General features: G+C 38.1%; 1 protein-coding gene across 14 annotated transcripts in view; it reads left to right on the top strand.

Annotated features, from left to right (window-relative positions):
- The window catches only part of PKP4 (plakophilin 4), a 251,052-nt gene that overhangs the window by 121,187 nt on the left and 103,613 nt on the right, over positions 1 to 26,252 (top strand). For 12 of the 14 annotated variants that reach the window (XM_027130817.1, XM_027130862.1, XM_027130792.1 and 9 more), the window contains one exon: positions 13,998 to 14,110. The exons of the other annotated variants lie outside the window; for them this stretch is intronic. In XM_027130817.1, coding sequence (XP_026986618.1) covers positions 13,998 to 14,110 — 113 coding nt within the window. The remainder of the gene's footprint in view (positions 1 to 13,997; positions 14,111 to 26,252) is intronic. 14 annotated transcript variants of the gene reach the window in all.

The raw sequence follows: 26,252 nt of genomic DNA, 5'->3' as shown, positions 1-26,252 counted from the left end.
TGTTAGGTGTTAAAAATGTTTCTCTCTTGCTCTCTTTTTTTGGGCATTTGACTTTGCATGAGCTTTTGGAGTATGAAGTTTTATTTTTATGAAGTTAAATATGCTTATTTTATCCCTTTTGATTTGGCAGTTTCTTGTCTTCTTTAAGGAGGTCTCTATCATCCCAAGTTTATAAAAATATTCTCCTAACCCTTCTACACTGTTGGTGGGAATGTAAGTTGGTACAGCCATTATGGAAAACTGTATGGAGGTTCCTCAGAAAACTAAAAATAGAATTACCATATGATCCAGCAAGCAATCCCACTCCTGGGCATATATCCAGACAAAACTCTAATTCAAAAAGATACATGCACCCCTATGTTCATAGCAGCACTGTTCACAATAGCCAAGACATGGAAACAACCTAAATGTCCATCAACAGATGAACGGACAAAGAAGATGTGGTACATATATACAATGGAATACTGCTCAGCTGTAAATAAGAATGAAGTAATGCCATTTGCAGCAACATGGGTGCAACTAGAGATTATCGTACTAAGTGAAGTAAGTCAGAAAGAGAAAGACAAATACCATATGATATCACTTATATGTGGAATCTAAAATATGACATAAATGAACCTATCTATGAAACATACTCACGGACATAGAAAACTGACTTGTGGTTTCCAAGGGAGAGGATAGATTGGTAGTTTGGGGTTAGTAGATGCAAACTATTACATTTAGGATGGATAAACAAGAAGGTCCTACTGTATAGCATGGAGAACTATATTCAATATCCTCTGATAAACCATAATGGAAAAGAATATTTTTAAAAAGAATATATATATAACTGAATCACTTTGCTGTACAACAGAAATTATCACATTGTAAATCAACTATACTTCAGTTTTTTTAAAAAAAGATACTGAAAAAAAATATTCTCTTAGGTCATCTTTTTATATAGTGGGTTTTTTCCCCTACATTTGTTATAGAACGTGTGTGTGTGTGTGTGTGTGTGTGTGTGTGTGTGTGTGTGTGTGTGTGTGTGTGGTTTGAGGTGATAATCTAGCTTTGTTTTCCCTAATTATACCAGCTGTTCTTTTCCCATTGAATGAAATTCTACCTTTGTCGTAATTACTAAGTTCCCATATATACTAGCATCTGGCTCTTTATTCTTATTACATTCCAGGGCTTTATTTGACTTGGGAAAAAATGTTTTAAAGCAATAAAGTCAATACAGTTCTAAATATAACCTTCAGGAATAGAAAATGAGACAACCTTATTTTTTTTAGCTTCCTGTAACAGAAAGAGCAAGAATTTAGAGTTCCATTTCCAGCGCTCCACTTCCTAATTATGTGACCTTGAGCAAGTCATTTATTTTGCCTCTCCCAGGCTATGATTGCTCAACTCAGGAGCGGCCGGCACTTTTGTAAGGATTAGAGAAAAAAATATGTAGAGTGCCTGACCCACAGTTGGCCTTCATTCGGTGGTACCTAGTATTACCACTAGTGTTAGGACTTAACAAAAAATAAGAAAGTAAGACATTTAATATCAAGTTATGTCTGCTCTAAACATAAGCAGATGTGTCACTTCGTGAGTATATATCATGTGCAAGAGAAAAAGAATTCTAAATATGGTAATTTAAAGATTCTTTCAGGCAAGTAAATTAGTGTGAACAATAAAAATAATGTAATGAAGTCTGGCACCTTTTTCTAAGAACTTTTTTCTTTTTCTTTTTTTTCTACTGAGAGCCATACAGACCTAACACAAGTAAAAAAGTAACCTTATTTGTCCACTTTTTTTTTTTTAACATCTTTATTGGAGTATAATTGCTTTACAATGGTGTGTTAGTTTCTGCTTTATAACAAAGTGAATCAGTTATACATATACATATGTTCCCATCTCTCTTCCCTCTTGCGTCTCCCTCCCTCCCTCCCTCCCACCCTCCCTATCCCACCCCTCTAGGTGGTCACAAAGCACCGTAACTTGTCCACTTTTTTAGCTAAGTAAGGAAAATACAGCTATTGGGAACAACAAATTTTAAAATTAAAACAAATTTTAATTGCTTTTCTGTTTAGCTCACCTGTAGAAGAGGTGGATGTTAGGGGAGAAAGCAGGAGAGTCAGAGAAAAACAGAGGACACTGAGTATGGAAACACTTGTGGACCTGAAAATAAGGATGGTCATGAGTCTAGATGCAGACACATTGACGTGCCCCAGTTCTGTCCTAAGGCTTTAATGTTTCCTGTAGGTTAGAGATGTCCTGTGGTTATCAATAATACATTGATTTTTCTTAACCTTATTTCTCAAGAACCCCAGGACAATTTCTGGAGGTTTAGAAACAAATGATGTTAGTGAAGCCATACAGGTAAAATGTAAAAATCGAAAAGTTAAAAAGGAAAAACAATTGAATACCACTTACACCTCTTGGGCTGGGTAACAAGACTTCTCAGGGAACCATTTAACTGACTAGGGCACAGCTCATAAATGTATATTCTTATTCTAGTTACCTCCTCGCTTCCCCACACTTTAGTCTTAAAATATCTGCGAAGCAGAAAGAACAGCTGTAGAAGTAAGCCTAGTAATTTAAAAAGTATAATCGTAAGACAAGCGCTACCTGCACTAGACAGTATTTGTTTTCTTTCCCCATTACACTTCATTAAGTTACTAACCAAACCTTAAATTAATCATTTTGAAAATTAGCCTCTTATTCCCTAGCGCTGTTTATTAGACCTACTGAAGAAAGGAAGATTCAATTTTGCCTTGTTTTTGTTTCTCTTATCCTTTTCATATTCTTTGTTGTGTTTGCAACAACTAGTCCACAGAGAGGAAGTGGGAGGTTGGTCATTTATTCCTCTCACTTTTCCATTTCAGCAAATAATGATGTATATGCATTATCATCATCTGCACAATTAGCTCTCAAATAAACATCTAACATTAGGTGACATGCATCGCTAGTCTTACTAATTTTGAAATATTTAGGTACTAGAAAACCAGATAAATTATTAATGTTAAGTCATTATTATTTTTCATAATTTCTTAATGAATTTTTAAAAAATGTCTAATCGGGCTTCCCTGGTGGCGCAGTGGTTGAGAGTCCGCCTGCCGATGCAGGGGACACGGGTTCGTGCCCCGGTCCGGGAAGATTCCACATGCCGCGGAGCGGCTGGGCCCGTGAGCCATGGCCGCTGAGCCTGCGCGTCCGGAGCCTGTGTTCCGCAACGGGAGAGGCCCGCGTACTGCAAAAAAAAAAAAAAGAGAGAGAACCTATTTGCCCATGTCACCATGAATAATATGAAATCCCTGATAGAGCTGATTTATTTTTTATTATTTTTTTAAATTTATTTATTTGTTTATTTATTTTTGGTTGCGTTGGGTGTTTGTTGCTGCGTGCGGGCTTTCTCTGGTTGTGGCGAGCGGAGGGCTACTCTTCATTGCAGTGCGCGGGCTTCTCATTGCGGTGGCTTCTCTTGTTGCGGAGCACGGGCAGAGCTGATTTATTGAAAGAGCAGTCAACAAAATTTAGGGAAACACAGGTTCTAGTTACAGCTCTGCCTTCATATCGCTGTGACTTTAAAGGTAGCAAATCCTTTTGTACCACTGATTTTTCTGATTTCCCTTACCTACGTTGTAAGCATGTGATTATTATTACATTTGAAATGCTTTAAGAGCCTCATAAAGGACCAACCATAATATATTATGCCTGTCATTATATAAAAATACTTAGGAATCAGTTTAAAAATTTATGTGATCGATTATAACATACGAAATAAAGTGTACTGTGTAAAATCCACCCAGAATGAATTAGCAGGATTTTCTTGTCTTGGTCTTGTAAGAAGCTAGATGGATGAAATATAGATTTCACTGTTCTTTAAGGAGAATTCAGTTTAGTAAATGGAACACATGTAATGGCTAAGTGCTTTACCCAAGGGCTGGATAAAGGACTCTAGGCACGCGGGAGGGTGATATTTCAGGTGGATGGAGCAAGGTGAGAAAAAGCTCTGAGTGGTAAGTATAGGAAATTATGAATAGTTCTGTCCAGGTGCATGAAGGAGAGTGGCAGGAGACTGAAAAAAAGGTATTTGGGGCAGACTGCCGAGGGTCTTAAAATAAGGCTGTGGTAACCGTACTACAGGTTGGGTGTGAAGGGCATGGTGTGCAGTGGTTAACACCATGGGGTTAGGAGTCAGACTGATGTGATTCAAATCTTGGTTTTGAATGACTTCAGTCAAGTCAGCCCTCTGTGAATGAGGGTAACCTTCACTACCTTGCAGTCTGACTAAGAAGTTAACGACGTAATGCATGTTAAAGCTTAGCAGAGAGCCTGGAGTTCAGGAAACACTCAGGAAAGGATAGAGATTATTGATGAGTAGTTACTACTACTCAGTTACTACTACTCAACAGATTTATCTGGGAGAAATGTGAAAAGCAGAATGAAGGCCCCTCGCCACCACGGTGGGGAGAAGACTTAGTGCAGGGTTATTACAATAGTCTAAAGTTAATGTGAGTCCGAATTAGGGTAGTAGTGGTGGGAATGGCAAGGAAGGGAATGGATTCAATAGTGGTAGAGAGGTTGAGTGACGGGATTTGGGAAACCATTTAACGTGTGAGAAATGGGGAATAAGGGAAAGGGGAAAATGATGCAAAGATGAAAACACTTGCATTTTGAGTCTGAGTAAAAGGGGAATGGTGGTTCCATTTGGTTAGTGATTCTGGAACTTTTGTATGCATGAGAATCTCCTGGAGGTCCTGTTCAAGTACCAGTGGCTGGACCTGACCCCTTCTGGTTCAAAGAAGTTTCCAGGTGATACTGATGCTGCTGGTTCAGGGCCCGTACTTCGAGGACCACTGCAGTGGAGAAATAGAAAACACAGGAGGCAGGGGGTGGTATGGCTAGATGTGAGCCATGGCTCATCCTTCAAGTAGAGATGCTTAGTTCACTACCATCAAAATGCTTAGTTCACTACCATTGAAAACATCAGTTTGAATCTGATTAGAGATAGTGGATTTGGACATCACCGGTGTACACAGGCCCATGCAATGTTCAGAGATTGCCAGGTAAGAGATTAAAGAGCCAGTGAGCTACTGGTGGGTAGACAAGTTTTTATAAAGCCATCGGTGATGCTGTAGGAAAGGCTTGAGCTTTTACCTGTTTGCCTCAGCCTTCTCTGTATGTGGCTCTAAGCAGAGCTTTCATTAGTGTGTTTTAATGTAAACCTCTCTTCATTTTGATTTCCTAATAAAGGAGCTTTGGTGACAGTTACAGATAAGAGCCTGAGGTTTAGAATATAGATTTAGAGCATCTGGTAAGCTTTGCCATTCTCTCTGCTTCATTAAAACTGAAGGATAGATATCAAAGCTAAAACCTGGTATAATCCTGTGTGGTTTGATAGTAGGATAAAACAATAAAGATCTGAATGTTGATCATCTCCTATTTGAATGTCAACTAGTATAACAAAAAATCAGATTGGTGGTCGTGTCTCATGTTTTTCTGTTATCTTAAAGAAGATCTAAATGTAAAAAACCGTGGGCATAGATTAGAGCAACTAATCCAGCAGTAGCATCCTAACAATCATTCCCTTCCTGTCTTCAGAGTGGTGTGAGGTCAGGAGTTTCCATTTGAAGGTTAACCCTTTGTGGTGACCAGCCCTTTGTAAATATTCAGCCTTGACCAAAGTAATTAAAATTTTGTTTTCCAACATGTAAGGTATATTTTTAATGTAGAATACAGGATAGTACCCCTTAGTTCAACCATCCCAAAATACAATAAAAAGGAGCTGAATTTTTATTTTATTTATTTATTTATTTATTTATTTATTTATTTATTTTGGCGTGTGGGATCTTAGTTCCCCAACAGGGGATTGAACCCACGCCCTCAGCAGTGAGAGCTCAGAGTCCTAACCACTGGACCACCAGGGGAATTCCCTGAGCTGAATTTTTACTGTTGACTAAGTTGTGTTCTGCAAGACAATATTGTTTCTTGAGATGTTAATAGTTATTACTTGAAAAGGTGTGGTTAGTTTCAATAAATCAAAGAATGGCCAGGTTGTAGAAAGGTAAGCTGATATCCTACTGGTGGACGTCTGAAAACTTTTAATATGCTAGTGTCACTGTGAACCTCCAAGCTTTGGAATCTTCTGGGCAGCAGTTTTCAAACCTGCTTGAAGGTTTAAACCCCTATGGGAGAGTGGGACACTGGTATCTGAGAACACAGTTTGATTGAGAAAGGCAATGTTTCTTCTTAACAAAAGGATCTGGTCAGTACAGAGGGGTTAAACATCATATACTTAGCATTTTTATAGCTTTTTAGTGACTACCAAGTAGACTTAATAAAGACTTGTCAATTATTATGTAAACTGTGATAGAAGGTCAGGACATCTGATCACCTCTGCACTAGTGGATGGTTATAAGATTAAGAGTTCAGAGACCCTTTCAAAATATGACTGCTTTGGTTTTGGTATCAGCCTAGATTTGGGAATGGAATCTGGGATGCTTTGAGGATTTCTTACTAGCTCTTAGATATTCATTTTTAAAGTAGTTCTCTAGGCCTGACTCAAGAGCATCAAATATATGATCATGACCATAATTTACTCATCTTTTTAACATGCAAAAGAGAAAAAAATGCTATAGTATACCCTGACATAGGACATATACTGTGAAGTTCTCTGCACCTTAAAAATCTAACATTATTATTCAGTGATGATTGATCTTTTAGTGATATAAAACTCTTTTACCATACTAAATTAGAAAGGTAAATTATTATTATTGGAAGATTTTTAAGCAACAGTGATTGAAATAAAAATTATTTCTTACGTAAGCACTGATTGTATCAAATAATGACCTTGTCAGTTTACTTCTTTCAGTCTAACCAGTACTCAGTACTTTCCTGCTGAGATGTATAGACATGGAAAGGTATGTTGACCCCTGGTGTGTTGTACATGTACTGTGATGTGAATGGGTTTTTAATACACAGATGAACATCTTTAAAAATTACATATTTTAATTTATATTAGGAAAATTATATAGAAGCATTAGAAACCAGGATTTCAGTGATTTAATGCTAGAATGATACTGTCTTGTCTTAGAAAGGAGTCAATTTAAAGAGAAATATTTACTAAAAGGTAGTATAGGTCAAATGGGAAGGAAACAGAGATTGAGGAGTCCTGAGGTCAAGAAGATGTTTTCTGATGAGAAGATTTAAGCATTAAACTGAGAGGAAACACTGACGATTTGGGAAAGAGAAGCAAGATCCTGGAAGAGGCAAGAGGGCATGGAGAGTCTGGCCTTAGACAGGAAGGGGACACTCCTCTACCAAGCCTGGAAGAGGACTGAGGACTAACAAATGTGGGACAAGAAGTTGAGAGTGTCATCGCTAATGGCCTGATAGGAATGCCTACTGCTGTTTCTTAATTGTCATCGTCATAGTGGTAGTAACTATTGTAGCCACTCCTGAATTAGTGAATCAGTTAGAACAACCTGAAGTAAATAGATGCTAGTGATACAAGTGGGCAACTGTAGTTGTATGGCATGACCCCCAATGAGCTTTTGCACAAGTTTGGAAGAAGAATTGTTTCTAGCATCTAAGGCAAGAGGGAACACAGCGTACTAATGTAAGAATGTAAGTGGACGAGACTTCCTTGGCGGTCCAGTGGTAAAGAATCCACCTTCCAATGCAAGGGACGTGAGTTTGATCCCTGGTCAGTAAACTAAGATCCCACATGCCACAGGGCAGCTAAGCCCACTTGCCGCAACTACTGAGCTCTCACGCCTCAACTAGAGAGCCCACGTGCCGCAAACTACAGAGCCCACGCGCTCTGGAGCCTGCGTGCCACAACTACAGAACCCACATGCCCTGGAGCCGTGTGCCACAACTAGAGAAGAGAAAACCCACACACCACAACTAGAGAGAAGTCCGAGCACTGCAACAAAGAGACTGTGCCTCAGTGAAAGATCCCGCATGCCCCAACGAAGATCCTTCATGCTGCAACTAAGACCCAATGCAGCCCAAAAAATAAATAAATAAATAAATCTTTTTTTAAAAAAAGAATGTAAGTGGGAATATGATTACAGATTCTACTGACAGGAGGACAGTGAGGAATATTATATACAACTTCATGCTAATAAGTAGAGGTAGTGAGGAACCAGGGGAAGGCCAGTTTCCTTCTCTGGAGCACCTCAGCTGTGGTGTGAAGAATGCATAGTCTTCACCAGACAGAGGTCAGAAGAAGCAGTATTTTCAGGAAAGAACTACATTTCAGTTAAAGTCTGTAGGTGGAGAGTCTTCTTAGTAACCCTGAGATGGAGGATATTCTAAGTAAAAGATGAAGAGTTTATAAACAGAATTTGCAAACTGGAACGAGGCTTCCATAGGCACAGTTGGAAAGGGTCAGGAGATATGTCACTACTGGCCATCAGTGAGGCTTTAATGAAGGTGAGAGGGGCTAGGAGGCCACAAGAGGGTGAAGTATGCCCTGTTTTTAGTGCCAGCACCAGAGTCCTTGAAGCTGAGGTCTGGGATGGAGCGCTTCCTGCTTATTGAAGGAGATGGGAGTGGAAGGACCTAATGCTGGAAGCCTCCTGGGCTTCTGGAAGCCAGTGGCAGGAGACATGACTAGGTATGCAGTATTATTTCTGTTTAAAAAAAACACTGAATCACCAGTTTAAGGTCGCATTTAGGACTGAGGTACCTGGAGTTTAGGTAGAGGTTTCACTCCAAATGAACAGCAGGAACAGGTGGGTATGAAGAAGACCCAACTAGAAGTCTCAGAAATGGAAAACGTTGTCATTGGAAAAAAGTGAATAATAGATGAGATAAACCCTTCACGAGGCAAACAGAGAAATAGTGAATTGAAAGAAATACTGAGAAATTCTCAGAGAAATTAAGAGAAAATATGAAAAAGCTGTGGAGACTCCCATTTCTGGCATATTCAATACCCTAACCGGTCTCCCCACTGAAAGAAACTAAATACGTATACTGAATAAAGTATTTAAATTGTGTTTTTAAAAGCAAGGCTGAGCTGCCAAGGAAGTAAAGTACTCACAGAAACAAAAACCAAAATGAAAGTGAAACCCCTAAGCTAAGTAAGCAGTAAACCTGGCTTCCACCTTGAAAGTATGTGTCAAGCCTAGGTGATCTTGAGCATACCACTAGATGTCAAATGCCATGTGCCCTTTGAGGGCTGCCCAAGATGGGGAGTCTAATGGGATATCCCTTGCCCAAACATAAAACTTTACAGAGCAACAGCATTAGTACAAGGGTGTTGAGAAACCTGTCCCCCAGAAGAGGACAGGCTTGGGTGCTGGTAGTAGGGAGAAAGTATCCCCCTGAGAGTTTATGATACCTGTGAGAGAGGGTACCTAAATGGCCAATAAGCATCTGGAAAGATGTTGGTTAACAAGGAAATACAAAATAAAATAAATGCAAGGTAGCACCCCATGCGTATCAGATTACAAAGAAAGAAAGGAAGGGAGGGAGGGAGAGAAGGAAGGAAAGAGGGAGGGACGGAAGGAGGGGAGGGAGGGAGGAAGGAAGGAAGGAGGGAAGGAAGGAAGGAAATTTAAGCCCCAAAATGCAAATCGGTATCAGTGAAAATGTACAGAAACTGGAGCCCTCATACACTGCTGACTGGAATGTAAATTGGTACAACTACTTTGGAAGGTAATTTGATAATCGTTATCAAGTAAACTTGAAGATATGCGTAGCCTTCAACCCAACAATTCCACGTCTATGTCTCTACTGGAGAGGTCTGGCACACGTGCACAAGATGATTTATACAGTGATGCTTATTTTGCAGTACGCTTATAATTGCACAAACTTGGAAGCAACCCAAGGGTTCATCATTATAAGAACATATAAATATATTGTGCTGTAGTTGTACAATAGAATACTGTTGAGCAATGGAAATAAATGAACTAGATCTATGTGTACTGATACTGATAAATCTCAAAACCATATTATAATAAAACCAATCTGCAGAGCACTGAGTGTATTATACCATTGATATAAATTGTATGAATATGCAAAACAATACTATATATTATTTATGGATCTGTATATATGGAGTAGTAAGAATATAAAATATTCATGTGAATATTAAACACCAAATTCAAGCTAATGGTTTCTTCTGGAGAGGGAAGAAGAGAGAGAAATAAGATCCAGGAAGAAGAAACCAGGGGATTCCATTGTATCTGTAATATTTTATTTCTCAAAAAACCTGAAGCAAATGTAGCAAAACAGTAAGATTTGCTAGAGCTGGATCAGCTTTGCCAAAGCTCATTGTATTATTGTTTATACTTTTTCAGTACATTTAAAGCATCTCACAGTATTGAAAACTTAGGAGTGAGAGAAAACTTCTATCATTATATAAAAGGAATCCAAAAACAGTACTGTCCCAGGTTGGGTTCTCACTGGAGTGGAGTTTTGCATGCAGAATGTTTATTATAGATCAGCACTTGTGGAGGTGAGGGCAAGGAAAAGCAGGCTTGGGCAGGGGAGAGGTCCAAATACCATGCCAGACAGTCAAGCCCATGGAAAGCTCTGAAGCAAATCTGGATCTGGCTTTTATATTCTCACCTCAATCAGTGACTGCATGCAGCCTGCCCAGAAGGGTACAACTTCCTTGGTCAAGGAGATTCTCTGCATCTGAGGGCCCCCTGAAGGCACTGACCACTGGGGTATTGAGTCCTTCCTTGGGCCTCCTCGGGCCATGCGTTTCTGTCTACCATACAAGATCATGCAAGTGAATCATTGTTTCCTTCTATTCCCTTGACTCTCAGAGAATATTTATCAGTATACTTACTGAGAGAGATGAGGTAAATATAAACAAAAGCTTCCAAACGCATGTGAACTGACTCCACTTTTATAGCATGTTAGTAGGCTTGGCTTTCTTTCTAAGCTTGATTACGGTCTTGTTTGACAGAATTTAAGAGGAAATTGTCATGTACTAATCATTGGCAAATGCTTGTAACATTATTTCCTTGCTCTTCTCAAAGGATCCCCCTGTAATTTAGATGCCCAGTTTGGGATGCTGCAGTAAAGATCAGCATTCACACACTATGTTTAGAGGATAAAATATTAAAATTTTAAATTTATGGATGGTATCACTGCATAATCATCTCAATGAGTGTTATTTTGGAAATCATTAGATGTGTTTTTATATGTAATACCGTCTTCCTTGTCAGTCAGTCTAAGAAGCCAGTAGAGACAGAATTGTCAAATATTTATATCCTACTCATTCATCTTGGTGCCAGTCACATGTGGGAGTTTTATTTGTATTCTGTAGAAGTAGTATTAATAATTTTATTAAAAAGCATATATATATTTTACTTGTAAATATCCACAGGTATTAGATAACCTTTATAGATTCCATGCTTTACAGCTTCCTGAGAGTCTGCTTTGGGGGCTTTAATGATGTCATACTTGTGAGAAGTGTGGGCAAATAATGGATAAAATGGTTTTGATAAAAGTAGCCAGTGATGTTCAGGATTATGGGCTCCACAGCCAGGAGGGATACAGTGTAGACTTTACTCAGTTCATATGAGTGTTAAAGGAATTACCCAACTTCTAAAAAAATGTAGCTGCATCGTGGGTACAGAGGCTCTTCTAGCAACTTGACAGCTGTAAATGGTTTCTAGCAGTATGTCAGTCAGAGTTTCTAGTTGCAAGAAAAAGAGACTGACATGGCTAATTATGCAGGGGGAAAAAAGTGCTTATTAGGTGGTTATTAGTGAATTCCCACATTTGTTGCCAGGACTGGAGAACAAACCTTGAGACTAAACTCCCAGGAACAGTGTCCAAATCAAGTAAACACTGCCACTGCCACCAAGTATAAACATAGTTTGTGTGGAGGTCATTTCCATGTTAGAAACTTGACCTTGAGTCCTACTGCAGGGAGTACAGCAAGAAGGTGAAAGAAAGAGAGAAAACGAGCTTCATATTTTCTGATGTCACTGTCTTGGTTTCAGCATCCAAGTCACAGTCTGGCATCTTCTCGGCAGAGCCAAAGTCATCTGTCTCAGCTTCTGAGGGAAGGAATTATGGGTCATTAAGTTCCAACCTGTGCCTTCAAGCAGGAAATTTCCCAACCATTTCCTTGAAAGGATGCTCAAAAGGCCATAGGCAGCTACAAATATGATTTTAAAAATCCACTAAAATGTTTTTTTTTCTATGAATGGAAATTTTTTTAATGTTCTCATTTGAAACATGCCTCAATCCTACCCTGGTAACTTTTGGCTATCGCAAAATGAAGAAAAGCCTCCAGCCCTCAATCCCTAGTAGCCACTGCACTGAGAACACAAAAGTTATGTGATGGCTTGGGGAATATTTTGAGATGCACAGATGGTCCTTTCCTGGCCCAGCTTGATCCAAGCAGCCAGTCTTCCAGGAAAAGATGTGTATAATAAGACAATTGAGTAAAATAATAGAAAGAATGGAAGCGTATCACAGAAACTATGATGCTGTTTAAGGACAAAGAAAGACTAAGTGTGAAGTAAACATAATACTATTTGTCCTTAAAATCAATGATCTTAGCCTGGTACTGAATGTTGTGCAATTATTATCTATCTGGTCTTTTGTTGCCGAACATTTATCAAAAGCCTGTGGTCTAGGAAGTGTTAAGCAGATGTAGGCAGTGTCCTACTTACCCATTATGATCCTATTGTACGGCATTATTGGGCCAACTATTACTCATTCAGGCACTGCCCTATACGCCCACACCAACTGGGCTCATTAGAAAAGGACTCTCAATATCAGGAAGCAATAAGGAGTTCACGGACTGTTTCTTAAGAATTATTCTAGGAATAGTTTGTAGAATTTGCACGGCCAATGCTGTCAAGTAACTGCACATTTGCCTGACTCCGCAGGGAGCTAATACACTTTTCAATTAAATTGTTTTGTATTTTTGTTTGCATGACAAATGCACATTGTCATAAATAATATTATGTTGTCAGTAATATTATTATTATAAACAAAGCTAAGGTAGTTTTATTTCTGATTAGCTCCTAGACTTAGGGTTCATCTGTCTGGTATTTTGAACCAGGAGTCAGTGTCCAATTAAACCACTTACAGTTCAGCATTTGCTTTGAGTAGACTTGTAAGGAGTTAATATGGCACAAGGGAGCTTGAGGTGTTACTGGAGATGTTATTTGTGGCTTAAAGCCTTTAGAGTATACTTGATTTGATTTATAGATATTTTATGGCATGGCCTGCTTTCTATTTATTAAAATCCTGTCAAGATAACAATGAGATAAGTACAAATAATGTTAAAACATTTCTCCTAGAATAGAATACTGGCCTTCATGATGCATCGTAGAATGTAGTATGTAATTTCTTGAGACAATCTTTCCAGCTTTTTAATACAATTTTAAATTCTATATTATGGCTCAGACTTTTTCATTATTTTTTCTCTTGTCCCTTCATGAAGTGACACATGAATGCATTTGTGACAATAGGAAAAAATGTGTATTATAGATAAATATAGCAAGACTTTTTGTGGGGTTGTAATGATTTTTTTTCTTAACAGTGGAAAGGCTTTGTATCAAATACGGTCAAGTGATTCTCATTACAGGAATGTACTTCTTTTTTTTTTAATGCTGTGCTAACATACAGTATGAGGGATGGAAGAATTGGCTGTTGAGGCCTGTATTGGTTGGTGTGCCTCTAATGTAGGCACATCAAGTGAGGACTCTGCAGACCTTACTTTAATACATCACTGGAGCAAAAGTACTGTTTGAAGACCTCATTTAGAACCACCACCACCAACAGCAAAAAAGGCCAAATAAAGGTCTACATGTTTTCAGTTTCAAACGAAGACACATATTCTAGTGCCTTTAAGTTTGTAAAAGCTACAAATTAGTAGGTTGTTGAGGCCCACAGTTCTATTCAAAATCCTAATCTCGTAAGGCCACACTGTAGTGTTACATTACGGGCATGTTCCTGTGTTTCCTGTGACGTACATGAATTCATGTATCTGCCTAAGCAAACCTGGTGCCTTATATGCCTTCTATTTCCTTGAATCACAGGAGCTTCAGTTTCAGCGACTAACCCGAGAACTGGAGGTGGAAAGGCAGATTGTTGCCAGTCAGCTAGAAAGATGTAGGCTTGGAGCAGAATCACCAAGCATCGCGAGCACCAGGTACAGGGCCGATGGCTCTATTTTCTTACACGCCTTCAAGTCACACATAATTAAGTTGTCCTAGATGCAGCAAATGATGCTTTTAGTGTTGTCACTGTTAACTGGCCTTCCTGAAATGGATACCAAAAATGTCAATTTATTCTAATTTTGAGAAACCTCTTGTAATATTGATTATCTTTCAGTCCTGTGCTTGAAGTGTTTTATACAGCACTGGTATGCCTCTCTAGCAAAAGCTACTAAGCTAACTTTAGAAATTTGATTTCTTATATGTAGACAAAGTTAATGAATGTTTTCAACAATTGTTAATTATTTGGCAAAGCTAATTGGCTTTGAAAACCTGATATTGATTTTTTTTAACTAAGAAATATTTCTAAGTCATAACATTTATCTAGCTTTGAAAAACGCATTCAATTTACTTGGAGTTTTCTAGAACTCTGGAAAACTACTATACGAAATAATTACTATATGAAATAATTGTGTATTCAAATATAGTAAATGCGAAGTAAATCGAAAAGAAAAACAAATATCGTATTATTAACGCATATATGTGGAATCTAGAAAAATGGTATAGATGATCTTATTTGCAAAGCAGAAATAGAGACACAGATGTAGAGAACAAATGTACAGATACCAAGGGGGGAAGGAGGGTGGGACGAATTGGGAGATTGGGATTGACATATATACACTACTGATACTATGTATAAAATAGATAACTACTGAGAACCTACTGTATAGCACAGGGAACTCTACTTAGTGCACTGTGGTGACCTAAATGGGAAGGAAATCCAAAAAAGAGGGGATACATGTATATGTATAGCTGATTCATTTTGCTGTACGGTAGAAACTAACACAACGTTGTAAAGCAACTATACACCAATAAAAATTAATTTTAAAAAATATATAGTAAATGCAAAACCAGTATATTACTGGAAAAAAACACATTTAATCACAAGTATTTTATATTTAAGTAGCCTCTTATGCTATTTAAAATATCATTAGAATAAAAATTACGGCCACAACTCCAAATGGTGAAATCACTACTTATGCAATCTGTGGGTTTCTTTCTTAGTATTTACATATTCCAATAAAGCCTACCATAAAATACTTCTGTTGCTTGCATTTTTAAGCTTAGTTTGTTTAATCCTAAGTAGGTGTATGCCCATAGTAACTTGTCTTTCAGCTGTTTCTAACATCATAATTGTTGTATTTCTCATTATCTTCTGTTATTCATAGCCAAAAAATCCTTCTTGGTGAATACAATGCTGTCTGTAGTTTGTCTTTCCCAGCTGATTGCTATGAATTTAAAATTATTAGGCAGATAAAATTGTATTGTCATGAATTTTTAAATCTTTGACCCTTAACAGTTATGCACGTTAGTATGTTTAGTAAGGCATAAAGCATGCAAGTAAGATCAAGAAAACTTTCAAAATACAGATATCAAATTATGTGATCATTTTTAAGACATCCAGGCAGTTTTTCATAGGAAGAGAAATTATAAGCAAGGTGTAAAATTATAAATCAAAAATTTCTAACTCTAGCTTTGTACTCCTCAATTAGATAATTTATCAAGAAAGTTAAAATTGTCAAAACAAAAATTTGTTTTAATTTTACCCAGTTTTTTTTAAAGGATATCTGTATGTTTAGCACCAAAAAGAACAGTTCACAAGCTAAATAACGTAGTGTTATATATTTCCAGATTTTTTCAAATATAATTTTACACTATTAGAAAAATTAAATCAGTATTTAAAGAATTCAGTTAAGGCGTTTATTCTGACAATTTTGCCAATTAAACGAACATAGAACTTTTCTCGGTAAACTCCTAGAGATACTTGATATGTCAATAATACAAGTCAATAATACCTAGAGGAAATGGCAAAGGAGAAAGGAAAATCCCCAGGTACCAGAAATAGAGAACCAAAAGCCAGAGCCACGGGCTTCCCTGGTGGCGCAGTGGTTGAGAATCTGCCTGCTAATGCAGGGGACACGGGTTCGAGCCCTGGTCTGGGAGGATCCCACATGCCGCGGAGCGACTGGGCCCGTGAGGCACAAGTGCTGAGCCTGCACGTCTGGAGTCTGTGCTCCGCAACAAGAGAGGCCGTGATAGTGAGAGGCCCGCGCACCGCGATGATGAGTGGCGCCGGCTTGCCACAACTAGAGAAAGCCCTCGCACAGAAACGAAGACCCAACACAGCAAAAATAAATAAATAAACTCCTACCCCCAACATCTTCAAAAAAAAAAAAAGCCAGAGCCACAAGCATTTGAGCTGCATTAAGTGCAGGAGGCCTGGGCACTGTCAAGCCCCCAACAAAGCACTAGAGTCTTAGGTTTAATACCCCTGCAGGGACCAAAGAGTGAGGCCTTATGTGCTCACGGTGGTAGACTTGAACTTGGGAACACTGCAGTAAGCCATGACCCTCAAAAGCTGCACCCTTGGACCACCCCAGGCTTGCACGGCATGTGGGTCTGGAGCCCAAATGTAACTGTATGCATTGTTCAGGAATACCCAGCTGAGAAACTGACATCACCAAAGATGCGCTCACAATCAGATAATAAAAAACTCAAGTCAAAAAAACTCAAGGATGAGTAAGAATCAGCAAGCAGGAGAGCAGGATTTAAAACTTTTAAGAACTTGATATCATTGGAGAAAGTCTGACAGGTATGCACAGGAAGACAGGTACAAAGATGCTTAGTGTAACATTATTTGCAAAAGTAAAAAATTTGAATCAGGATAGAAATGGGAAATAAACTGTTGGTAAGTAAACTCAAGAGCCATTAAAACGAAACAACTACATGTATCAACGTGGACATCTTTGCAGAACAGACTTTCGAGTGAAAACTACAAGTTGCAAAAGAATAGGTATAGGTTATCTTTATGAATATTTTAAAATATACATAATACTGGATTTAAATAGTGTTTGATTTTACAAATCAGTGCATCTCTAGTAAAAGTATAAAAAATATTTCAGGATGACACCACTTTAAGATAGGGGTACCTCTAGGGACGAAGGGGAGGAGGAAGCTATCAGGAATTTGGCTTTAGCCAAATCTGTAACGTTTTATTTAAGACTGCCATCTGGAACAAACATAACAAAAAGTATGAATATTGATATCTGTTAAACAAGGGGGTTGTTGATATATGCATGGCTGTTAGATTATTTTCTGTAGTAAATGTTTTAAAATATTAAATAATTTTAGGGTTATATAGTTTGAATTAGCTAATTCCATAGGTTCGTTAAAAATCTGTTAGTAAAATACATATTGTGAGTAATACTTATTGTCAGTGATTTGGGGCTTTGTGTCTGGATCTCAGTGCCCAGCTTGGCGCCTGGCATAGCAGTGGGGCTCAGTCAGACAATGTCGGGTGACCGAGTGGGTCCTGCAGAAATGGAAACCGGGCTGACCAGAAAAAGAGGGAAAGTATGCGCAGAAGTGTGTATGATCTCGCATTGCTGTACTGGAGTTCCAAGAGGCTTGGTAGTTTCCAAGATGTGTACTAAAAGGACCTAGTGGCTTATGAGGTTGGAAGAGTAAAGCTGGCATTAGATTGTGGAGAACCGGGAACCAGGTGATGATGAGTGTCACCTTCATTAGGTCTGTAAAGGAGACAGGTTGAAACACATTGCTCTAGTTAGAAGCAGTTGTCCTGATAGTGTAGGGTGTAGGTCAGAAAGAAGAGAGGCCAGGCAGCAAGACAGGAATCTATTATGGAATCTTAACGGTTATGAGTAAGGGGGGTTTCTTTATTCAGTGAACTCTGGTTGGAATGATAATTGATCCACTTTGATTGCCCTTCTCCCGTCTCATGTTGGATTCTCATGTATTCTTGATGCCCCCAGCTAAGTGCTAACCCGTTCGTACAGCCTTTCCCACAGTTCTCCAGGAAAGTCATCTCTCTTCATCCGAACTCTCATAACTGTTCCTCTGTGCCTGTATTAGCCTCCTATGAGGAGCTAAAGCTCACCGCAGCCCTGGCACAGTGCCTGGGGCTCAGCAGACAGGCACCCTGCTAAGTGTTCATTGAATAAATAATGAAACTTAATCCCAGTGTGATTTAAGTTCCTCAGGAAAGGATGCTTTACCATTAGGTCACCTACTTGGCATTCACCCTTTCCCATATCTGCCTTCTTCACACGTTTCAGTGTGCTTTTCGGTGGACCTTAAGAAGAACTCTGCTCCGTGACCACCAGGTTTACACACTGGCAAGAGCCCATTAGAAAACAGTGTTAGTGAAGGGAGCATAGGTTTTTATTGTGTCACTTGAGAGATCCCCCTTGTGCCTGTCAGTCCCCACCATCAGTCTCAGAACCAGAATCTAAAGATACAGAAAATAGCTCTCAGACCCCAGCCCTCTTTCTCATCAGCCATTTCTGATTTGCTGAAGGAAAATTATAAGTGTGATCACTGCTTCCAGCCAGGAAGCTTCCTTTGGATTCAGGTCCTTCTTACATGGGAGTAAGTTTAGTCACAAGATGGGGGATTTGAAAACTGGTTATCTTTCATATTGTTTGATTTAGATCCTGTGTCAGAGTTGGTAAGGTGATCTGTAAGATTTTATTTTTCCTAGTCCAGATATGATCTCAAAGGGTAAAGAAAAGCATACTTTGATTTACTTTTTCAGTTGTCCAAAGTTCTTGCCATGTTGGCCTCACCCGGTGAAGAAGGAGTAGACGGTGTCATGAGGTCCTATTTAATTAATGACTCTAATATTGTACTAAATAATATACTGTAGAGCCCTCTTCCAAATGGCTCTAAAGCCCAGCATTTCGGTTTCCTCACACTTGCAGTACCAAAGATAAATTTTTAACCCTGCCGTGACGTGTTCCCATTTTACAGTACGGAAACTGGGCCTCTGCATGTATTTATTTAGGAAGTGTCCTAAAAGGTGAGCTGCACAGCTGTCTTTGGCAGTTCATTTGCAATATGCCTTGCTCAGAACGTTAAAAAAAATCTTAATGATTAAAATGATTGCTAGGTTTTCTTTTTTTAACATCTTTATTGGAGTATAATTGCTTTACAATGGTGTGTTAGTTTCTGCTTTATAACAAAGGGAATCAGCTATACATATACATATATCCCCATATCTCCTCCCTCTTGGGTCTCCCTCCCACCCTCCCTATCCCACCCCTTTAGGTGGTCACAAAGCACCGAGCTGATCTCCCTGTGCTATGTGACTGCTTCCCACTAGCTATCTATTTTACATTTGGTGGTGTATATATGTCCATGCCACTCTCTCACTTCGTCCCAGCTTACCCTTCCCCCTCCCTGTGTCCTCAAGTCCATTTTCTACTTCTGTGTCTTTATTCCTGTCCTGCCCCCTAGGTTCTTCAGAACCATATTTTTTCTCTTTAGCTTCCATATATATGTGTTAGCATACGGTATTTGTTTTTCTCTTTCTGACTTACTTCTTCACTCTGTATGACAGACTCTAGGTCTATCCAACTCACTGCAAATAACTCAATTTCGTTTCTTTTTATGGCTAAGTAATATTCCCTTGTATATATGTGCCACATCTTCTTTATCCATTCTTTTGTCAATGGACACTTAGGTTGCTTCCATGTCCTGGCTATTGTAAATAGTGCTGCAATGAACATTTTGGTACATGACTCCTTTTGAATCATGGTTTTCTCAGGGTATATATGCCCAGTAGTGGGATTGCTGGGTCATATGGTAGCTCTATATTTAGTTTTTTAAGGAACCTCCATATTGTCCTCCATAGTGGCTGTATCAATTTACATTCCTACCAACAGTGCAAGAGGGTTCCCTTTTCTCCACACCCTCTCCAGCATTTATTGTCTGTAGATATTTTGATGATGGCCATTCTGACTGGTGTGAGGTGATACCTCATTGTAGTTTTGATTTGCATTTCTCTAATAATTAGTGATGTTGAGCAGCTTTTCATGTGCTTCTTGGCCATCTGTATGTCTTCTTTGAAGAAATGTCTATTTAGGTCTTCTGCCCATTTTTGGATTGGGTTGTTTGTTTTTTTGATATTGAGCTGCTTATAAATTTTGGAGATTAATCCTTTGTCAGTTGCTTCATTTGCAAATATTTTCTCCTATTCTGAGGGTTGTCTTTTCGTCTTGTTTATGGTTTCCTTTGCTGTGCAAAAGCTTTTAAATTTCATTAGGTCCCATTTGTTTATTTTTGTTTTTATTTCCATTTCTCTAGGAGGTGGGTCAAAAAGGATCTTGCTGTGATGTATGTCATAGAGTTTTCTGCCTATGTTTTCCTCTAAGAGTTTTATAGTGTCTGGCCTTACATTTAGGTCTTTAATCCATTTTGAGCTTATTTTTGTGTATGGTGTTAGGGAGTGTTCTAATTTCATTCTTTTACATGTACCTGTCCAGTTTTCCCAGCACCACTTATTGAAGAGGCTATCTTTACTCCATTGTATATTCTTGACTCCTTTATCAAAAATTAAAATGATTGCTAGGTTTTCTATTAACAACTCTTTGGAAGTAGTGACTCTAAACACACTAGCAATAAAAAAACCCATTTCTAATATGATTTTTTTGTTTTATTTACTGCAAAAATGCATTAATAACACAAGTAATAACACCAGCAATATCAGTATATAATGATCCTTAATCTGGAATTGATGGTGCTTGTACCCAAAGATGATATATCAGACCACGAATAATCACTGAAAATTGAGAAACCCTGAAGGGGAGCTATGGGATTAGTTAATAGAGAAGCTACAGACTTTCTGCCTTTGTACCAAGTACACTATAGTTACCTGTGCATTTAATAGTCATCTATTTTAATATTTCACCTGATTAAAGATAGGCTGTAGAAATAGTCAATAAATTATATCTTTTCTGTATTTGTACTGAGTATAGATATTTAATTTTTTACCTTATTTAAAGTGGGCCTTGGGATCAGTTAATAGAGAAAATACCGATTTTCTGCATTTGTTTTTAGTGTACTATAGTTATTTATATATTCAGTATTTCACCTCATAGGAAGTAGGGCGTGAAATCAGTTTATTGAAAAGTTATAGCATTTCTGCATTTATACTGAGTACACTATATCTTATGTACTATGCACTATGCACTATTTAATATTTTACCTCTCCACATGTATTTGGAATATTTTGAGAAAACACAAACGCCAACAATGGAGTGAGGGAATTGGGGCAAAGATAAAATAAAGACTAGAAAAATAAGATGAAGCCAAGGTTAAAATAGTATACAAAATATATGTTGTCAATATTGCACTCATTGGCTTAAAGTAGAGAGCCACTTTGGCTCTGAGTGTCCTGGTAGCCAGACTAAAGAAAAAAACTCTAATGAATTACATGATTCAAAGTGTCTGGAAGATAAAAACAAACCAGGTTGCTCAGGAGGATTTACTGTCCCTGGGGCTGAGACTTGAGTGGTTTCTCTTGTGAGTTGCTGTTGAGAGCACTGCGTGATGAGGCAAACAGCGTCCTCGGTAGTTTCTAAATTATAAAATCAGACTCACAGGGGTTCTTTCTTTTGTTGTTAAATACAATATAAATGGATGGAAAAGCAGCTTAGCTAAAAGCAGTTCTCCAGGAGGCCAATTCTGTTGCTCCAGTTTGGCGGGAGGATGATAGTTAGCATATGCAGATGGATGGATCCATTTCGGGTTCTCCAAGCAAGCAGCATGCCATGATGACTTCTGTCTGCAGAGCTTTTTAGAGTCATGGGTGGCAGTGGGTACCAAGATGTGAGAGGTCCTGTGTTGCAGGTCACCGTGCAGGTGCACGTTGTGCATGCCTTAGCGACAGAAGCAGAGGTATGTACGGCGCATCTCAGGAGAATCTCATAGCACAGGCACCTCAGAGGAAAATAATGCCCTTTAAACCTCTTGCACACCATGGGCTAAGCAACAACCTTCAAATCCAAATTTTGATGACTGTAGGATTTATTCTTTTTCTCTTTGCAGTATCATCCATGGAGCATTGCTCTCACCTTAGCCTGCTTTAGACTTCACTGGACGGGGGTGACAGCAAGGGGACTTCCCCTGCCTACCTACACTCCCAAGGGCACAGAAGGGGACAAGTGTGGCCAAAACAGCATTCTCACCTTTTAACTGACTGGAGTTACATAATGCTCATTTTAGCCAATTTGTAAAGTTCAAGAAAGTATAAAGAGAAAAGTCGTAATTCTACCATTCATAGATAACCACTTTATTTTTAGGTCTGGTTTATTGAAGTGTAATTTACTTACAGTAAAATTCACCCTTTGTAGCATACAGTTTTATGATTTTTGGCAGTTTGGCATGTAGTTGTATAACCACCATCATGATTGAAATGTAGAACATTTCCATTAACCCGAAAAAAGAGGCAACCACTTTTTTTTTTTTTTTTTGCGGTACGCGGGCCTCTCACCGCTGTGGCCTCTCCTGTCGCGGAGCACAGGCTCCGGACGCGCAGGCTCAGCGACCATGGCTCACGGGCCCAGCCGCCCCGGGGCATGTGGGATCCTCCCAGACCGGGGCACGAACCCGCGTCCCCTGCATCGGCAGGCGGACTCTCAACCACTGCGCCACCAGGGAAGCCCGGCAACCACTTTTTAAAGTTTGCCACATTTCATTACCTTCCAAAAAAATTTAAGTGTGAGATAACTCCCTATGGCCAACTTTTTATCTCATTCCTAAAGTCCCACTTTGATAGCCAGTTCTAACTTTTAATGGCTCCCACCTGTCTGAGGAATTCTCAAGGAGAAAAGTAGCTTGGAGATGCACCCAAGGGATGCTAGTTTAGCGGTGGTTAGAGGTCACTACAGCCTTCCCGTGGCAAGCTGCACTCGGTGGGTGCAGGGGACTTGGCCAGGGGAACTACTAAAAGGCACAGTCTTCAAGTGTACAAGACATGGCCTGTGTTGCGTGTTTCATCCAAGCAGAGACGTTACACTAGTGGTTCAGCTGGGGTAACAGAAACTGTGGAAGGAGAAGAAAATATAGTTCAAATTGAAAAGTCAGTAAATATAAATATGATCATCTCAGTATTCAAGAAATTACTTCTGAAATTTTACAGTACAGAATTTCAAAACTATTTCTGATAACAGGCTTAGAATCTTACCATTGCCCAGAAACAGAAACTTCACTTCTCACTTACTTCTAGGTAAGTTGTAGGTGGTAAAGGAGAAAGTTTATTTCTTTGGGACACAGATATTGGTTCCACATATTTTATCTTGTAAGTAAATCATAGCTTGTCTGCTCCTTAAGATGAAGCACTAAATTTTCATTTATATTGAAGTACAAAAGAGATACTTAAAAGATGGACCTTTTATTAATCGTAGAAAACACTAATGACAACTTTTGGAATTGAAGCTTAGTTTTAAATTTTTGTTTTGATATTTTGCACATTGTTTTAATATTTGTTTATGCCATTTGGAAGCAGTTGGCCCCTTCACATTGTCTGTCCTTTAGCTGACTGCCATTGGTGTTAGGAAGTTACGCTAGACCCTGAGAAAAATCCTGTCCATGTCTATCAACTGAATGAGGGGGGAAATGGGTGGCAATATTAAAATTAAATAACTTCACACTCTTCCTAAGATTGTCTCTCCCTTTTCAGTTAGTTTAAAGCTCTGCTAAAATAGAATTCTTTATGGTTTCAGAAAGGTCATACAATCTTGACAAATAGTCTTCTTATTGCCATTTAAGAAAAGAACTCTTATTTTTTAACGAAAAGATTTGATTCCCTACTCCCATTCAGACTATTTTTTTTTTTTTTTTTTTTTACATTTTATAGTATCATCTACTAGTGCCCATCAGGCTTCCATTGATACTATTAAAAATTCTAAAAATGCCGTAGGACTGACAGTAGCCGAAAAGCCTTTTTCATGGGTCAGGTCTTTTCTTCAGCAAATATTTTTAAGTCATTGTGAAATAAACTTTCTTCTCAAATGAAACATTCTTTAAAAATGAAGAGTCTTTACAAAGATTGAATGTTTGTGTTTTGACAGCTTATTACTTATTTAATATACTGCTTCAGGAAGATGCTTGATAAAGTTCTGTCCCTTTGACCTTCAGTGCTCTCACTGGCCGAAACCTGAGTTTTTTAAATAATAGTTTTATTGAGATATATTTCATATATCGTAAACTTCATACTTTTAAAGGATATGATTCAGTATTTTTTAGCATATTCATAGAGCTGTGCAATCATCACCACTATCTAATTTTAGAACATTTTCACCATCCCAAAAAGAAATCCTCTACCCATTAGCACTCCTTCCCCATTTTTCCTTCCCCCACCTCCAGCCCCTGAGAACCAATGATCTATTTTCTGTCTGTATGGGCTTGCCTCTTCTGGACATTTCCTACATATGGCATCATACAATATATAGCCTTTTGTGACTGGCTTCTTCAACTTAGCATGATAATTTCAAGGTTCATCAATGTTATAACATGTATCAGTTCTTCATCCTTTTTTATTTCCAAATAATATTCCAGTGTATGGATATACCACATTTTACTTATTCTTTTATCACCTAATGGGCATTTGCGTTGTTTCCACTTTCTGGTAATTGAGAATAATGCTACTATGTCTCAGGTTTTAAGAGGGGAAAATCCCAAGGGTTCTGCTCCAGGCATTCTTAGTTTGGGGTTGGGGAGAGGCACTGAGAGTAGTAAGGATTCCCCTTAGCCTCTCTCTCCATCCTCCTACTCCCTCACAGGGGCTCAACTTCTTTTCTTTCTCCTTTGCTCTCTGTTATGGTAAATCCTTGTATATTGCTGAGCTAGCTGAGTTAGTTTTAAATGCATAGTAGGTAAGCTATTGGGGAGTCCTCTTATGTTTATCAGAATATAGTTCATCAGATTTCCTTTCTTAATATTGTATTTGGTCACTAGTGACTCTTAATAGTCAAACAAATAAAAGCGCTTTATGTTCATTTGGAATTCAGACTAAATGAAGAATAAACTATTTGATATTTGAATGTAATTATCAGAAACCCTCTCTGGGATCTCTACAGTGAATATTTATTACATGGATGCTCTTCTGAGCAAATTTAGTGACACTGAATGTTTATGATGCAACTCTCCTGTGTTAACACAGTAAAGAGTAACACATCTGAGAGATACAAATGAGTCTGTGGCTGACCTGCATCTCTCCAGAAGTCATTTTCTGGAGCAGTTTGCTCAAGCACAGTTCTTCCAAAAAGCATTTTAATTGCTACTGCACATTGCCATTGTGATCACAAGCCTGTTTCATCTGGAACATACAAATCCACCTGGCAACTATCTCTACACATTTGAATTAAACTTACATAAACTAAGTCTTATGTAGGGCATGAGCCCAAGGTAATTCAACCAGTATTCCATTAAGGTAACCTATTTTAACCTAAGAATGTGACCATGTTGAATTTGAATTTTAAGCCAAGTAGTCTTCATAAATATTAGAATCTTTTATGGACCTAGAACATTATAAAACAAAATGTCTTAATCATAGTGAATAAATTTTTCAAAATGAATTACCTGTTTCTTAAACTGAGCATGTTAAAATGTTAAGTTGGAGATATGGTTAGAAGGAACCACAAAAAGAGATCAAGTTTATAGTTCAAAGTTTATAGCATGAAAGTTTCAGATTAAGACTATTTTAATACAGTTGGTTAAATACAGAGGCAGCCCAGCTGTATGAATTTTCCTAATTAATGAAGAGGAAAATACTTTTTAAAATTCAGAAGCCCATGCATCTGAAATATATGTACCATGCCATTATTTAATTATTTATTAAAGAACAGTTTTAATTAAAATAACAATATTTCATTTTCTGTAATTTTTCATAGTTTGCATTCTATAATTACTATTCCTAAAATATGTAACAGTGATGAATTATTGAATCAATACAAGAATTATATTACTAGTCCCCACTCTTAGTCATTAGGTTTTTTTTAACCATGTATATTTTGATAAATTATAAGGTAATTTTCACAGGCCACATAGTATATATATCAGGATGCTTTTTGGAAAAATTTACCTTTACTGCTTTATAGGAATTAATAATTACTTTAATCCTATATTTTCTTATTACTTATTTTGTACTTTTTAATCTATATCTTGAGAAATGTGAAAAATACTAAGAAGTATAGAGAATGATATAACAAAAATTTAAGTACATCCCAGAATTGAAAAGCATTGATAATTCATCATTTTGGCTTTTTTATATAAAAA

Source organism: Aethalodelphis obliquidens, unplaced genomic scaffold, assembly GCF_003676395.1.
Source record: "Aethalodelphis obliquidens isolate GAN/ISIS:26980383/991018 unplaced genomic scaffold, ASM367639v1 scaffold2, whole genome shotgun sequence".
NCBI classification, from domain to species: domain Eukaryota; kingdom Metazoa; phylum Chordata; class Mammalia; order Artiodactyla; family Delphinidae; genus Aethalodelphis; species Aethalodelphis obliquidens.
Note: the sequence above shows the minus strand (reverse complement) of the source record. Positions and strands in the feature narration are given on the sequence as shown.